This window comes from Panthera uncia, chromosome D2 (genome assembly GCF_023721935.1).
Source record: "Panthera uncia isolate 11264 chromosome D2, Puncia_PCG_1.0, whole genome shotgun sequence".
Taxonomy (NCBI): domain Eukaryota; kingdom Metazoa; phylum Chordata; class Mammalia; order Carnivora; family Felidae; genus Panthera; species Panthera uncia.
Window position 1 is genome coordinate 75159992 of NC_064818.1, and position 17180 is coordinate 75177171.

Genomic DNA, 17180 nt, shown 5'->3' on the forward strand with positions numbered 1-17180 from the left:
TTCACACTGTCTTTCTCTGTCTCAAAAGTAAATAAACATTAAAAAAAATTTTTTTTAATTTTGTTTAAATAATGAAATCAATAAAAATTAAAAAAATAAAATCTTGGGGTTCCTGGGTAGCTCAGTCAGTTAAGTATCCAACTCTTAATCTCAGCTCAGGTCATGATCTCACGGTTCATGAATTCGAGCCCCGCATCAGGCTCCACAGTGATGGCATGAGGCCTGGTTGGGATTCTGTCTCTACCTCTCTCCGCCCCTCCCCTGCTCGTGCGCTCGCGCTCTCTCTCTCTCCCTCAAAATAAACTTTAAAAAAAGAGGAAAAAAAATTTTTCAAATAATAAAATCTCAAGCCCAAGAGCCTCTAACAAGTCAAAGCTGTGTTCTTAGGGGTTTGTTCGTCTTGGATACAATGATGCTGAAACATCACTGCTCAGTAAACCCGCCCCCCTTCAGCTAAGGCTGAAGGTTCGGCCCCTACATCAGGTTCCCTCTTCAGCCCATACAGCCTTGAACACAGTCACCATCAGTTAAAAGAAACCACGCTAAGAAGGCAAGTCAGAAGCACGTGGGGCACAGGTGTGGCACAGTGACCGACATCAGGCGCAACCACGAAGGGAGAGCTGGAAACGCAGAGCCATCGCTCAGTCTCCCCAAGCGGATACAGCAGACGGATGAAAAGAACTCAAAACCTAAGGCTAGAGTCATTCCTCGAGGCGCCCGAATGATAACGATCACAGGCATTTCTGCACAGTGGCAGTAAACCCACTGGTTCGGAATCATTGGTGGGACAGCCTGGAAAACTTTCAGAAAATAATCTCTGAATTGCCTGCCCACAGACAAGTCACCGTGCTAAGAATCCAATCGGGACAGCGAGTAGAGAGGGGCACACCAGCCGCGTTGCCTACCTGGCGCCCCAAAACCAATGTCCCCCCTTCCCCTCGAAAGAGTAAAATCAGACGGCTTCCGTGGAAATGGGAAATTAAGCCAGACCCTGATGAAGAAGGGTGGGAGGTAGCCTTTTAACAATTACCCTGGAAAAAGCAAACACGGGAACAACAGACTGCAGGCTGAAGGGCCACTAGATACATTTTCTGGAGAATGTGAACATTGAACAAGGCTCTTCCTGTTTAAACACTACCCTAGGTATTTCATAACCACGTAATTATTCATTAAGTCTGATACTGGAAACCTCTCATATTGGATTGCTCTGGTTATCTGAATTCTCACCCTCAAATGGGTCAGAAGGACTTGAAAAGAACCACTTATGGTTCCTAGTGAGGGGCTTGTCCCTGAGAAAGTCCTCAGTGTTTTGACTGGTTAAAATAAACAGGCAAAACACACACCCACTGAATTCGGATCAGAGGGACTGAGCATGGAGAGTTATACAAACACCAAGTCTTTCGGCTTGCCCGATTTTTGCTCTCGGAGGTAATGTTTAGCCCAGTTCTTTGTCTATGAATTGTGAAATACTTTATATGCTAATAAAGAATGTGTACTTCATTGTGTATTTAACTGCATAAGCCTGCATTTCGTTTAACTGACCGGGAATAAGTCCTTGTTCCTAAGCTAACTCTCAAGTTCCAGTCAACTCTTAAATATTAACACTCGTACTGAGGAGCAAGGATGCAGATAATACAAAACAGAAGATTATTTGAAATCATTCACTCTTGGTATGCGGATATATTCTTTTTTCTCTTAACTTGCAATTAAATGCGTATGGCTGACATTACGGCATTTACAATACTCGGAACAAAGGACCTAAAACCATGCTGGAAAAATCTGACTTCCTTGTGCATTCTTCATTCACTGACTCTGCTTTTGAGTTTGGGACCAACTCACACATTGGTCCAGGACAGCACGACCTCTTAGAAGGTTGCCAAAAAAATTGGTTTGGAAAAAAAAAATGCAAACTACTTTCTTCTCAGGTTGTCACTTTTCAGAATCACACTTTGTAGAGGGTGGGAAAGTAATTAGGGGTTTGGGGTTGGAAAAGCCCTTTTATTTTAGCTCCTACTGGGCTGGTGTAAACAAAGATATCATTAATGTCAACAATGACTTAATGAACCAGAGTAGGTGACAAAACGTCAGAAAAAACTTGAAAGAGTCACCTCCTCCCCAGGATAATCAAGCTTGATTATACTTTAAATAATTAGAATATTAATCAACAGAACAGTACTTGGCATTGAGGACTAACCCCCTTTGAGTCAATAACTGAGCTTATAGCCTTCAGCCATTCCCCTACAACAATGAATGACCAACGGAAAATATTCTTTGTTAAACTGGGATATTAACTAAAATCTCCTGGAGATTATTTTCTTCGTAAATCAGTTGGGTAGATCCAACCCTACTGTTACCATTTCATAGTGTCCAGAAGACAAATGATATATGATAGATGATACGATATGATGATATATGATAATATTGTACAGAGCCAAGAAGATTGGAAAGGATTCTCTAGTCTTAGGGCACAGGCCCCTTTCTGGAACTTAGTCACATCTTGCCCCAGACACATTCTCCTCTGGTCCAGCCCCATACACAGCGTCTACTCTGAGCCTCCAAATTAACAAACCAAGAAGTCTTCCAAGATGAGGCCTTGTGCAACAGAAGGTTAAGGTTGAACCTATGCTAATCAAAGCTATAGTCAGACGAACCACAGAAGACACACAGGAACCAAGAGACACCCACTCACCCACCCATCCTCCCTCTCTCCCCCCAGGTCGGCAGGACCATGCCCTAAACTGGAGCTGTCCCCACTCGGTCAGTCTGCTTCCAGTTGTTAACCCCTTCTTCATCTACAACCAGACTACCTTGCTAATAACCTCCGACGCTAAAGCAAAACTCTGGCAGTGGAAGAACGCAAATCGATTGCCAATGCGGTACTTACCAGGACAGCACAGACCCTACAGAAAGCAAACACAACCGCCTGGAGCCACAAAGGGCCTTCTCCGTCGGAGAGCGATTTTCTTCTCCACTCTCTCCAAAAGCCTCCACATTTCCTGACACTGTGGCAATGGGCACAGAACAGAGCAGACACATGCGCCCATCTCATCAGGAACGAGGATGAGAACAGGTCCTGGGTGCTTATGAGATGCCAGGCCGTGTGCTCTACTGCTCTCTGCTCCCAGGGACCCTAAAATCTCCTGGCGACCTTTTGAGGCGAGTTGCCAGAAGGCTCCTGAGGACATCACCATTCATTTAGCATTAACGAAGAAGACCTTAAAGGTCATCTTATCAAACCGTCAGATGACAGGAAGGGAAACTGAGGTTGAGGGGGTTGAATGCTTTTCCAAAGCCACTTCTTTGCAGCTCTGCACTTCCCATTTAAACCTGTCACGATCCTGGACGCAAACCTCATGGAAGCTGTGAACCCCGAAAAATGTGGACAATGACATTTGCAAAGTATTGCCTACAACTTGGGGGGGAATTCGCAAACACCTCCCCAGCACCCAAGTGCATCCACAGATCCCAGGTTAGAAAGACCTGCTCTCATTGTTGGATACAAATTGTTACACAAAGAACCATTGGGGGGAACTTCATCCCTGCCCACTGTGTCTTCCCCTCTCCGCCCCCACCTCTTCCCGCATATTTTAAACTTTCTTTCATAATTAAATATGATAAAAAGAGGTCCTCCCGGACCGTTTACACTTTATATGTTGCGATAAACTCCCAATAAGGCCGCCCTGAAAGTCGAAATGAAAAATGCCAGTTTTTTCCTAACCTAGGCCGTGCCCGGTAGGAAACCCCCGGGTCAGCTACGTGGGCAAGTGCTGAGCCACGCACTCCAGGGAAAAATCAGCAATTAGGAAACACATCTATTGTAATTATCAGCACAATCAGAGAACAGGCATGACTTTCAGAAACCAGGAACCTTTTCACTCGCATTAAGCCCTTTAAAAAGGCATCACCTCTGCAAATCACACGTGTGCTTCTGTCACAGCACGTAGCACAAGGAGGCAGTGCCATCATCACCGGGGCTGGAGCCCGTAAGTGTCGCAGACACAAACTCTCACCAGACTCCCCCCTCCCGGAGACGTGGAAACCCCTGTGACGTCACTGCACCTGTTTGCACAAAGCCCCCATGCCTCTGCATGAGACGGGGCACCGACCGGCCTCACTGTTGCCAATGCCCGACTGCCTCCCAGTAAGGCCCGTTTTAGAAAAACAGTTGCCCTTACTTATCCTCTTATGACCCATGCGTGGGCCTCAGTGGGAGCCCCCTCCCTCGGTGCTCTCATCTCTGGCAGGAACACAGCCCTCCTTCCCGTGTCATCCCGACCGGCTCTCCGTCCCTCTCCAGCCTGTGGTGCGGGGTGCCCTCCCAGAACAGCTGAGCTGACCCCAGACCGCTCGGGACCACGACCGCCCCCAAAGCTTAGCAAGCACCAGGTGGGCTCTCAGCAAACAGGTTCATTAAGTGGCGATGAGTGCTGGGATCTGCCGTTTTATTCTCGGATTACCACTGGAAAACTAACTCAGCTCCCAATATTCCCTGTTGATGACAGATTTCAATGCCGCACCAAGTGGAGGCTTGGCTACTGTCGTCTCAGAAGGACCCGGGAAAGAGGTTCCAACCCTGTCCCGCTAAGTAATTCAGCCCCACTGAAGTGTTCACCAACTGGCTTCGTGCCTTTAAAATTAAATTTCCAAGGCTGAAACACAGTGCATGGCCTGTTCGATCTGTAAGTTCTCAGAGATGTGGGAGACAGCCAGGTACCTTCACTTCCAAATCTACCTAAAGCACAATCTGCAGTTTCTGCGACGTACTGCTTAGGTATTATGAACAAGGGCCAAAAAAAAGAAAAAACAAAAAAACACTAATATGTCTAGCGTCTCTGGGCTGAACTTCAGAAGCTTCTTTTTCTCCTTAGACAATGAAAATAAAATGTCAGCATTTCAGATGTTGGCAATTTCCCTTCGTGACTCCTTTTGTCAGAAAACAGCAATTCTTTACATCAGAAGCAAGACTCTCCCTCCGGTGAGAAAGCTCCTGCAGGAGGCTATAGATGGCCTTCACCTCCACGCACCCCCTTCCCGCAGCACCGCCGGGCACCGGAGAAAGGTGAAGTGCAGGCTGGCTCCCTCACCCAGAGCAGGGAAGCGCGCACACCCAGAAACCACCAAACTACCATCCGGCCTGCGGTGTTACACCAAGGAACCTTCTCTGGCAACCTCCGGCCTGGGGGCAGCAGGGAGCCCACTCCTGGCTCTCAGAGCCTCACTGACAACGCAAGGGCAGCGGATTCTAAAAGAGGCCTTGACCTCAGTGCCACTTCCCCCGGACGAACGCCCCAAACAAACTTGGGTACCCTGAGAGTGAAACGAAGGAACTTACCTTCCAGCTCTAACGTGGTGTCCTCCACTAAATTGAAGGAGGGCCGGGCCAGGGCCAGGGTTGCCATGGTGACCACGACCAGGCAGAGGAAGCGACCCCAGCTGACCATGGGTGAGGTGGTGCCAGTCCCCCGAGCTCTTGCATATCTGCATGTGGACGTCACTCCCATCTGCACACCTCCTCTGCGCGCATGGACCGCCTGCGATGCTCAGGAGCCAAGGTGCTGCCGCAGCCGCTGCTCGTCCTGCTGCTGCTTCTGCAGCTGCTGCAGCCTCTAGAGGAGAGAGATTCGGCGAAGTCAGTGAAATCCTCCCCGATGCCAATTCGCTGAAACCCCAAGCGGGCTAAAACAGCTTCTCAGCTTCCCAAATATATGTGCCAACAGTTCCTTTTCATGATCTGCAAATGCCTTGCGTCCGCACCTCAGAGCCCCAGGTGTTTCCACCAGCCCGGTCCACGAAGCAGGGTGGGCTGATCTTTAAAAAGCACACTTTTGAGGAACAGAGGTAGAGGCGGAGCGACGGGACACAGATCAGGGCAGGGTGCGCTCTCTTCTGCTCTCCACCGTCACCCCTGCCGCCCTCAAAAAGCAGAAGCAACGTGACCTTTGTTTGAAGGGCAACTACAAAAGCAAGTTCCCAATGCTCGGGTTGGCATCACCGGCCTTGTTAACTTCTCTTAGGCCAACTGGGCTTCAGACAGCTGGATCGTGGAGGCGTCTGTTTGCAGACTTATTTCTGGGGCTGCAGCTGAGAGGCTGGCTCCACCCTCACTGTTAGTTCTTAGGAAGAAAGGAGACCAGCAAAATAAAAGGGACCCCAGGAAGGCGACCAAAAATCCTCACCAGTTTACACTTGTCAGGATTCATTTCCCAATACAGAAATGTGTTTCAATCTTTCGCCAGGCAGCCACTTACGAAGAATGAACGGAACTGCAACACGTTCAAAGCAGCTGATCCAAGAAAAAGATTCAAAGCCTGAAGAACCCCCTTCCGCTGTGACTACTGGCAGCCCCCAGCCTCGTAAATGTCTTCAACCCATACAGAGCGGGTGAAGGAACAGAGCAGACGCAAACTCAGAGGAATAACACAGGTGTGTTATGAACGATGATGGTGACGTGTAAATTACTGTCATGGTATGCGATTGGGACAATGACTTTCAATAGGCTAATCTATTGGCTGAAACTTCACAGTAGAAGTTACGGGGGGGGTGGGGTGCTCAACTGCCTGGTCTATTCACCCATTTGACCCAAAGGCAAAGAGAGCTTCCCAAACTTAAATATTCCGAATGACTTTAAATGCGTTCATTATCCTCAATCACTACGTGTAGAACCGAAATGCACAAACTTGAGAAAATCTGAAACAATCACAGATTCCATAAACTCTATAAATGAACCAACCACATGTTAAGGATTGGCGGGGGGAGACCTTTAACACAAAAATCTCTAAGCCCTGGGCTTTCTGTATGCCAACTTGAGGTTTCAAATTATACCATCAAATTTCAACACGGCGTGAGCCTCTCCAAAGCTACATCAGAAAAACTGTTCCTTTTAGCCTTGACTAAGGATTAAAATGGGAAAAGAGACTGCTGCACCATTTCCTGAGAAGGAAAAAAGAAATTCTCTGCTGCAGAGAAAGCACATGTGAAACGGTGTGATTCACAGCAAAAGCAAGAAAAGCGCGTGCATGCAAGCACACCCTCTATTTTCAGATTGCTTGAAGGATGTTTTTTTTTTCCCCCTGACTTTTCTTTCCTCTTGGAAGTTAAGAGCCTCAAAAGATAACTCCGTATCTATTTCTACACACATGTGGGAGGAAAGTACACAAGCATGCCCATTGATTTACTAAGCATTTCCAGAATGCATGGGAATTTTCTGCCTGACACAACTCCACAAACAACCTTAAATCCTAGTAGGTTTCCCCCCAGGCTGCTTCCCTGGCCTCCTCACCCACCTGTCCCAGCCCAGGGGGCTTCCTTTGCTCCAGGCAGAGAAAGCCGGTCAGTGACCTCAGCTAAATCTCAGACCATTCATTCATACCGGTCAGCTTGCACCAGAAACTTGAATTTTAGCCATTACCGGGTCCAGGCCCCAGGCTGCCCCCTGCTCACATCTCTGGAAGGCGGAGGCCTAAGGCAGCAGGTCTGCACAACTCCTCACCAAAGTGGACAAAAGTGTGAAGGGACCTCCTAGGCAGGATAATTAGGTCCCGAGGCTCGGTGTTGGGAACACAGGCCCAGCATGCCGCTGGCGGCCACAATCCCGGCTTCCTGCCTTCAATACCATAATCCTTCCTGGAGTCTGAGCCTCAGTGAAAGCCCCGGCGTGTTTATTTTTCCCCTTGAAAGGGAACTCTCTTCTCAGCCCGGGCAGGGGAGGCGCTGTCACCCTCCCTGTGATGGACGGCTCTTCGTGGCCACCCGCTCCCCTGGTCCATTTTCACCTCAGCACAAACCTGCCCCCAAACACACGCAAAGTGGCAAGCAAGAGAGCCTGGCTGGCAGGTTTGTTCTGGACTCCTCAACTTACCAGAATATTCCCAACCCCCGCCCCCACGCTCCAAGAGGCAAACCAACACAGTGCCCGCCTTAATTGAGCTCCTAGGTTATCTGTCCTCTGCCGGCTCACCCAAGCCGAGCATTTGGGCGCTTTGTTCCCGGGAGATCTTACATCAGGAAAGTCAACAAGGCCACGTAAGGTTGGGATGCCCAGGTCCCCCCAGGGGGCCGACCTATCTCCCAGCTCAAAGCCTCCCTGCTGCTCCCCTCGTCTTCCCAGCTGAGTAAGGGAGGGAGCTATCAAGGGGTCAGATCCGGGCGGGGGCTGCTCAACATTCTGAAATCTCAAAAAAATACAGGCTGACTCAGGACCGCAATCCACCCCTTGGTGAACGCCTGCAAGCCAGTGAGAACTTGCAGCAGCTTTGGGGAACTCCTAACCACCAGCAGCCCGGCTCATTGTGGCCACTTCTTTCATTTATCCAGAGTTTCTCCCCCTTCTTGGGGCGCTAAAGAGCTCAGAAAAATCTGCATTTTAATTGACATTCCAGGGAGAGGGAGAGGGAGAGGGGCGCCTGATTGCTTTTCTATTCAAACTAAACAGGCTTTTCAGATGAAAATGAGTCGTGGCCAGTGGAAGATTTACAGGGATTTGGGACCCGGGGGACAATGGGGTTTTAAATGTTGATAGCGTTTCACACCAAACACATAATGGGTGCCCCGAGTGTGAAAGCAGGTTTGCTTTTAAGGGTAGGTTTTATTGAATTGGGCCAGAGGGAGGCAGGCCCGGAGGAGGGTTTGGAGGGAGCGGGCTCGGAGGGGAGCGGCGGAGACTCGGCGCCCCCGGCCAGGACCCCCCCCCCCCCCCCGCCGGCCCCGGGGCCGCCGGGGTGGGGGCCGGGGGCGCGCCGCGGGCCCGCCGGCCCCCCCCCCCCCGCCCCCCCCCCCCCCGAGGCTGGCCCTGTGGCCGCGAGAGTGGGAGCCAGCGTCTCGCAGGGCCCTCGGCTGACTCCCCGGCGCGGCCCCGGCGCTGAAAGAACGAGCGCGCAAGTTAGAACTCGCTTGCGCTTTCGACATGCCCTAGCTGCTGCCGGCTGAACAGGCGGCGAGCGAGAAAAAAGTCGGTCCAGTTCGCCCCCTAGCCCCAGGCGCGCTGCGCTTCCTCCAGCACCGAGGGCGGCAGCGGGCTACGGGCGCCCGTGCCTGAATCGGGGAACCGGAGCGGCCTCCACCCCTAAGGTGCCACCCCCCCTCCCCCGAGCACAGCCAGCCCGACGGAAAGGTCGCGGGCCCCATTCAACGGCTCCGTCCCGGGAAAGGACGGATCCCCCCACCCCCGCCCGGCCTGGATGGGACAAGGGCGGGCGCTCCCCGGACCCCGGGATGAGCCACCCCGAAGATGCCCCTCCGAAGCCGGGACCTGCGGGGCCGAGCCACCAGCGAGGCAGCCCCGCCACTCGCCTGCCGGCTCTGGGGTCGGAGGATCGCGCCGGCCGGTGGGACGGCGCCGGCCGCAGTTTGACAGGGAGGGGGGTGTCAGTGCCAGAGGCAGATGTCAGCATCTGGATGGGGGGTAAGGAGTAAACGCAGACCTCCCCGAACGGCCGCCGTCAGCACGCATCCCGCTCCCCCATCACCTATGCAGCCAAAGACAGGGAGCCAAGGACAGGGAGCAGGCTCCACCGTGCCAGTGCCCCCGCGCCCTCCGCTCGGGGGACAGTGCGCCCGGCGTCCCGGGCTCCCGCGGCCCCAGCTTCGCCGGCGGGCGAGGCTCCCCGAGGCACCCGACACGGCGATTACCTTGAATGGCAACGCTGCCCGGCGGCCGGTCTGTCCCCGCGCCCGGCGTGGGTTGGGATGGAGCAAGCGACGAGCTCGGGGGGAAACTCCAAACAAGAGTGGTCCTCGGGTCCTCGCCGGCGCCAAGACTCCGAGGCTTCAGGCGCACCCCGGGCTGCGGAGGAGCGCGGGCATGACGCCCGCCGGCTGCCCTCGGGTTTGGGGAGCGAGAGGAAGAAAGGACTCCGGCTCGGCGTCTCCTCCACCAAACTTTGCTCGCGACTCGCGAACGCTCGGAGCGCCCAGGAAAGCGGCGGCCTCGGGGCGCCCGGGCCCCGGCAGCCCGGGAAGGAGTCGCGGCGCCGGGCCGACTACGCCGCGCGCAGACCCCGCGGCGCCCTGAGCTTTGTGGCGGCCGCGCTCGCTCGCTCGCTCGCTCGCCCGCTCCGCACCCGCCGCCCGCCCGCTCGCTCGGCTCTCCGCGGCGCTCTCCGCCGCCGCCGCCGCCCGCGCCGCCGCCGCCCCCTCCCGGCGGGTCACGCCCCCGCTGAAACCCGAGCCGTTTCCTGGACGGCGGCGCCCGCTCTGCCAATCAGCGCCGCGCGCCCGGCCGCCCGGACTCCGCGAGGCTCCCGACGCCCGCGAGCCGCCCGAGACCCCGGCCACCGCCGGGACCCGGAGGTGCGGCGACAGCCTCGACCCGCGCCACCGCCCCCTTCCTTCCCAGGGGACGCAGACCGACGGTTCGCCGGGTGATCGCGTTGCGTTTTTGGTTCAAGTCAGAAAACAAATGACGGCCTGCCTGCCCTGCCCCTAGAGGGACCGCACGTTGTTAACAGGGGGGAGAAATTTAATGCAGCTGAAACTTTTGGAGGAGAGAGAGAGCAGCTTGGAAATGTCTGCGGGACATTGCACTTTTCTGTCCTGCCAAACTACAGCAGTGAGAGAAGAAACCGATGCTTATGGAGCCCCCACCACGGGCGGGGCACACTGAACCGGTTATTTGTCATCGGTGCAACCACCTTGCAGAGTAATAATCCCAGTTTCTGATAAAGAGACAGGATGAGAGAGGTTAAGTAATTTGTCCAGGGCCACACAGCTGGTTATTGGCAGATCTGACTTTGGATCTGGCCTCTCATAGAAAAAGTGAAAAACTGTAGCAGGGGCGCCTGGGTGGCTCAGTCGGTTAAGCGTCCGACTTGAGCTCAGGTCATGATCTCCTCGCGCGCGAGTTCTAGCCCCGCATCCGGCTCTATGCTGACCACCCTGAGCCTGGATCCTGCCTTGGATTCTGTGGCGCTCTCTTTCTCGCCTGTTCTCCCGCTCGCGCTCTCTTTCTCTCAAAAATAAATAAACATTAAAAAATTAAAAAAAAAATTGCAACAACAAAAAAAGGGTTGTTTAATAATATGTATTTGGAGTAATAAAAAGAAATTGGAAAGATTCTAAAGGCACAACTCTGCTGTAAATAGCTGTATGACCTAGAGCAAAGCAATTCTTTTTTCTGAATCTTAGATTCTTATACTGCAAAATCAGATTGGCCAACTGAATGCCAGGCTGTAACTGGTTAAAGTTCATATTTTCCATTACTTTTCTCACTAGGCTGTGTCTACGGGGTAATTTATTTTTTTAATATACTTTCTCTCCTCCTCACTCATCCAGCTCCTAAGCTTTCCTGCTTAAGTACAAGACAATATAGATAAAAACCTTAATTATTTTTCCTTGGAAAAGGTCATTAAACCCAGAAGTGCTTTAGAATGCTTTTGAGGCCTGAAGATAGATGGAGCAGTGAGTACAAAACTGACCTGGAAAATCGACTTTTCCAGCATTTAGAAACGCAGTTAGTTCTTCATGGGTCACCGACATGGCACACTTCAATAACACGAAAAAATTTTTTGAAGGTGCCAGCCACATCATGAGAAAATCATTTGGCTTCACAATACACAATAGACAACTTTTTATGTAAATTACTTAAAACCCAGGACGAGCAACTCCACTGCAATGCTTCAGCAAATGGCTGTGAAATTATATTTTGGAAATTTGACAGCGAGGGTAATGGTCTGATTCTCAAGCAAAATGATCGGTCCGTTGGCTTGGGTATGTTTTCGGTCAAGTCTTTTTAACCCAGATCAGTCCTAAAGCCTTTTAATTAACTGACAGCTCAGCCAGGTGAGCCTCAGCCATCCACTCACACCTGGGTTGTTCTGAACATACCTTTTCAAGTTCTCAGACCCGTGGGCACAAAAAGGCGGCAGAAGGTCCACCAGCGCGGCGACCGGCACTTACGTCTTTATACTCCCCATCGATGGGAAACTCAAGTGTCTCAGGACATAGTCCCTTCCCATCCTGCAACATATCCATTAGCCATTGAAAATGCTGTTAACACATTCTCACATAAATTACTGGTGCAGGAAGCCGTCATCCCTAACCCCATTCATCAATAGCTTTATGTACACTGAATAAAAAGGCAGGCTTCCGCTGAAAATGACAAATCAGAACACCTTCTTTCGTGTCCAGATGCAGTTTGCAGAATTTATTCTTCCTAGGGATGAAAAGACACCAATCCATCACAAGACCCTTATTCCCTTAAGAGTGTTCATTTTTAAGGGAGCGAGGCCACAGCCCACAACAGCAAGCTCTTCAGTTTTGAGAAAAGCAAACGCATGTTTGGAATTAAAACACACACACACACACACACACACACAATTCTGTCATCATATTTAGGCTTCAAGTGACCTCAGAGGGTCTAGGAAAGCTTTCACACCAGTGAGGCTTCTGAATGAGAAAAATAATCTCTGTACGTTTTTTTTTTTTTTTCTCTTCCCCCTTCAAGTGGCTGGAACCCCTTTTGTCACTGGCCTCCCGTGAATGGTGTTGCTAATAAGCCTATTAATGAGCTTTCCCGGCCGAGTGTGAATAGGTAAATAAGCCCCAATCTGTTGAGGTTCAGGGCCGAGGGCAGAAAAGCCAGCAAGAACTAAAGGTGACAGTTTGAACTGAAATACTAACGCCAGCACCAGGTTTCTTCTGAAAGAATTACCAGACAAGGCCACATTCACAACCCTCCGCCCCCCACTGGGGTTCCTTTTCTTCACAATTTTCCCCCTTTACAAAATGTCTTGAGTAGCCACCCTTTTTTTTTCAAAAGCCCTCGAGACGCCCTTCTTCTTTTTTTTTTTTTAACTCTAGTAATGATACATCAATGGAAGGAAGAAAAATGAGGACACCAGAACTCCGATGCCCCATGACTTTCAAGAAACAAAGTGTACTGCTAACCATTGGCTGCGGGAAGGGACCACGAAAGGGGTGGGAACCCTGGCTGCCACGGGCCATTCTCCTCTAAAGATGCAGAATTTTTTTTTTAATAATCTGTTTTTTACTAGGTGGCTGTTCCTTCACCCTGTAGAAAAGTTAGATGAATGCGGGCTGCTGACGTTTCAGCGCTAATGAGCCCGTCTGATGCCGTTCTGTCCTCCCTGCAAAACTATGAATTTCATTCTTTAGGCTCCATCTCAGTAATGTCCGTGGCATAAAAGAAGCATTCGAGAGGAGAAATACAGAAGAGTCCAAGGACTGCGGTTTGGGTAGTTAACTCCTGGGATGAGGGGAGAGGTCTGATCCCCTGACAGCTCGGTCCCACCTTCAGGGAACTTCACCGCATGTCACTGAAGCGAAAGCATAAATCCCAGCGCTGAACGTCAGCGATGATTCTAAACTTAGGACAGAATCTCAAAGCCAAGACTTCCCTGGGGACAAAGTCCTTCCGGAATTCCTGTCTCGCTTTAAGGGTGAGGGGGCTTTGGTTCCAACAGGCAAGGTGCGGCTGGCTCTCTTCACTCCATCGCTGTGTGACCTTGGGCAAGTTACTTAAGTTCTCTGAGCCTTCCATTGTTTTCAGGTAAAATGAAGACAATAGTGGTACCTGTCTTGTAGTTATTTAGCAGGGTCACTAAGAAGATTAAGTGAATGAAAGTGTGAAGAAACCTTTTTTTAAATTCAGATACTCCTCATGGTTCTGGAAATGCAATGTGTCTGTGATTATTATTAGCCGTTCTGAATATTCCTACCTCCTGGGTCTATGGGAAGGATTAAAGTGTTTCAGTGAAGAGCCCAGAACCCACTGGCACCACCTGGATATTATTAGGGACCTGGTTTCAACAGAGTCTGGAGCCATAACTTCTGAATTCCCCATCCCTACCCTCTGCCCCAGCTGAAGGACCTGTTGGTGCCTACCCAAACCCACCTGGGATAGAATGTGGCCTGGGCGGGCAGCCTGAGTCATACAAATTATTATCCAAATGGAATAATAATTCCATTACAGTAATGCAATGCTTACTGGTACCCAGTGCTTCCCAGGAGCAGTCCCTGGAGGTTTCAAGAAAGGCGGGGGTCAGGTCACATAGAAGGCGTTTTAACACTGGTGAACAACGCAGCCCCAAAGAAAGAGCTTTTTTATAGACATGAGGAGCACCTGAATTAAAATTGCCACTATGTTCTGCTCTTATGGTTTATTGGATTTCTAAGTGGCTTAAGTAAGGCGTGTAGGTTTTCCTAAGGAGACTAGAACCAAAGGTGAGAAAGTGTGTGTTAAAGCATCATGTTGACAGAGGAGAAGAGCAGGGCAAAGAGAGGGAGTGATGGGCTCAAGGTCACCCCACTGGTCAACCAGAAGTCCAGTCTCCCGATCGGGCTGGGGTTCACTCCAGTAGCTACCAGAGCAAGTCAACCGTTTTCACCTACCCATGCCCAGTGACGGCTCCTTCCAGGTACTTCAACTCAGTGCAGAGGTGGAATATTTTGAGTAGAATTCATTGCCTCCAAAGTGTTCACATTTCGAGAGAACAGTTACCCATTTGCCATGGCTTCATCCTACTTCTTCAAGTGCTCCAGGAATTTGGTTGGGGTCAGTATTGCTGTTAATGTTTCCAAGAACCTTCATGTTCAGGTACGTAAGATTGTTAGACCTCTTTCACACACCTACAGCTCATCAGCTGAATTTGCAGTCTTCAAAATAGGGGAAGAGGTAAGGGCCAACATTTGTGGTCCATAAAATGAGTCCAATCGGCGATATTATGAAAACAAATAGAAATGGAAAATAAATAGAAATGGAAAACTCTGAAGAAATGTGTTGGAGAAATTAAGGCTTAATAATCTGCCACACATCTGCTATTTACAACTGGGTAACCAGGTCTGTTACTCAAAAGAGAATGAAGAAGCAATTCGGGGACCCTGACTGCATTCTAGTTCAAGAAAAGCAAAAACTGCTATTAAGATAGTGTGTGGGGAGGTAATAATTGGGGAAATTTTACCCTGGCCTCAACACTGCCCCCAGGGACACATCACCACCGCCACCCCTGCCCCCAGTGTTGCAAGTTCCTACCAGGCACCTGCCCATCTATAAAGACAAAATGGTCAGTTTGCTGGCTGGTCAAACCAGCCAGATGTAAAGTCCACAATGCCCAAAGTCACAGGGTATTTGACTGGGAATGCTGTGCAGTAGAAACAGCACCAGACCAGGGCAGGGCGCCCGAGATTGGGTCTCTGTCCCAACATTGCCCCAAACTGTACGATTCTGAGAAAGTCATTGAACGCGGCCCCCACCCCTTGGCCTCACCCTCTTTTGGCATCAGTGAGGTCTTCCGGCTTTGAGCTTTAAAAATAAATGTGTCTAAGACCTCCAGCCTCTCCAATCGTTGAACGTTCACTGCCTCCAGAGAAACTGAAAACTGGTCATTTACCCATCACTGAAGAAGAACCCGTTTGCAGGAAGTCAACATCCTCTCTAAAGTATTTTGAAACCATAGTCCAGGAACCCTGCTGTTGACCCCTGTCTACTGGTAACGGTATCTACCGGAAAAGTCCTCTAATCCCCGGCCCGTTGCTGCTTAAGGGCAATTTATGACATGTCACTGCATGGCTGCAAGGCTGCCTTCCCGCCACCCTCAGCCTGCACTCAACCGCCACCTCCACCGTAACAATGGCTCCCAGCAGACTGGAGAGGAAACATGCAGGTGCATTTAGCCGGTGTGGGGCGATTCGGAAGAGATTAACAATGATGCCCACTTTCACTCCCTCCCCACCGCCGCCCACCATCACTGCCTAGAGCTGCACCGCCCCGTCCAATACGGCAGCCACTAGCCAGTATGATTATTTCATGTTAAATTAAGTAAAACTGAGTCAGACGTACACTTCAGCCCTTCAGGAGCACCAACCACATTTCACATGCTTAATAGCCACACGTGGCTGGGGCCATCAAACTGGGTGGTGTTGCAGGGATTACAGGAAATTGTCACTGGAGAGTACCCCTGCCTCCTTTTCCTCCTCCAAGATCTCCTTAACCAGGGGAGTCCCCAGGAACTGCTTCTGCCTCCCCCCCCCCAACTCCCATGTACTCTCAGTGGTCTCATGCCACCAGGGGGGTTTAAGGGCAGGAACTCCCCTCCTCAGCCTGAGAAGAGTGCTGGAGTTTCCCAGGAAACGTCTTCGTCGGACAACGGCAATATTACTGTTGACTGAATTTCAGTGGCATATCTGTAGCAGGACCTCCCGATTCTGGGGCCCGCTTGGAACCGTCCCTGGTCTCAGTGGGAGTTTCTGTCAACCCTCAGCTCCTCTCTGGCAGGCCTCCTGTTCCCTCAAATCCTCAGGAACCCACAGCTGTGCACGCAGAGCCGTGAACCCACCAGAGGGGTGCATCTTGGCTGCACCAAGATGGCAATGCCCTTGGACAAAGCCCCGTTGAAATTGACCTTGGACAAAGCTCAGTGGAAAGTGACCTTGGACATCAGTTTGGGGGGAGAGGGGTTAATTGGGGACCACTAAATTATAACACCCAGAAAGCTCAGCCTGCCTCTCCCCTCTCGCGGTTCCAGGGCTGGGCATGCTGCCTGGCTAGCCTCTGGCAGTTTATTAAGCTGCCTTTGTGCCTACAAGCCCTCAATAGATACTTGATTGATGGTGATTGTAACTTAGCCTCTTTTGGGGGTTCCCAATTAAGGCGTCCGGGCACACTAACACGGCGTTTTGCACCTCATCGATGAGGTATATTTCGAAGTTGGAGAATAAAAGCCATTTTAGGGCAAGGCTGACCTAGCCGTGCAGTGGAAGTTTCCCTTCCTTGCAATGACCCGATTTCCAGGGTACTTTCGTCCTTCTTTTCCCTTTATTTCTGCCTTCAGTTTGTTGCCATTTTCCGAGAGTGTGTCTATTTGGTCCAAACGTGAAAAGAAGTTCACTTTAATATACCAAAGGGGAGAAAAATGATGCTGCCAGGATCCTGGTAAACTCCGGGAAGGAGACGGAGAATACAGAGCAGGACGCATCGTAAAACCACAAACCCAGTAACCCTTTTAGAGTCCCAAAGCTCTTATATTTTGTCCCCAAGCTGGGGAGGAAGGCCATTGAGGGAGGAGCGATTTCTTTAACAGATTTCTGAGAGCAGCGTCGAGCAAAAATTAACTCCTTCGCGGGGGCCAGATGCCGGCGGTGGCGCTTGGCCCCGCAGCCCGTGGAGCAGGTGGTTCCAGGTGAAGGAGGCCAAGGTCCCCGGGGCTCCTTTTGTTCTCCGGATTCTG

At 51.0% G+C, this 17180-nt stretch overlaps 1 protein-coding gene across 7 annotated transcripts in view; it reads right to left on the reverse strand.

Annotated features, from left to right (window-relative positions):
- The window catches only part of FGFR2 (fibroblast growth factor receptor 2), a 108489-nt gene extending 98393 nt beyond the window's left edge, over positions 1–10096 (reverse strand). For all 7 annotated transcript variants that reach the window (XM_049645859.1, XM_049645858.1, XM_049645857.1 and 4 more), the window contains exons 1-2: positions 9628–10096; positions 5333–5606 (exon numbers count right to left, since the gene is read on the reverse strand). In XM_049645859.1, the coding sequence (XP_049501816.1) occupies positions 5333–5501 (169 nt within the window). In that variant the 5' untranslated portion in view covers positions 5502–5606; positions 9628–10096. The remainder of the gene's footprint in view (positions 1–5332; positions 5607–9627) is intronic.
- Positions 10097–17180: the final 7084 nt, after the last annotated feature.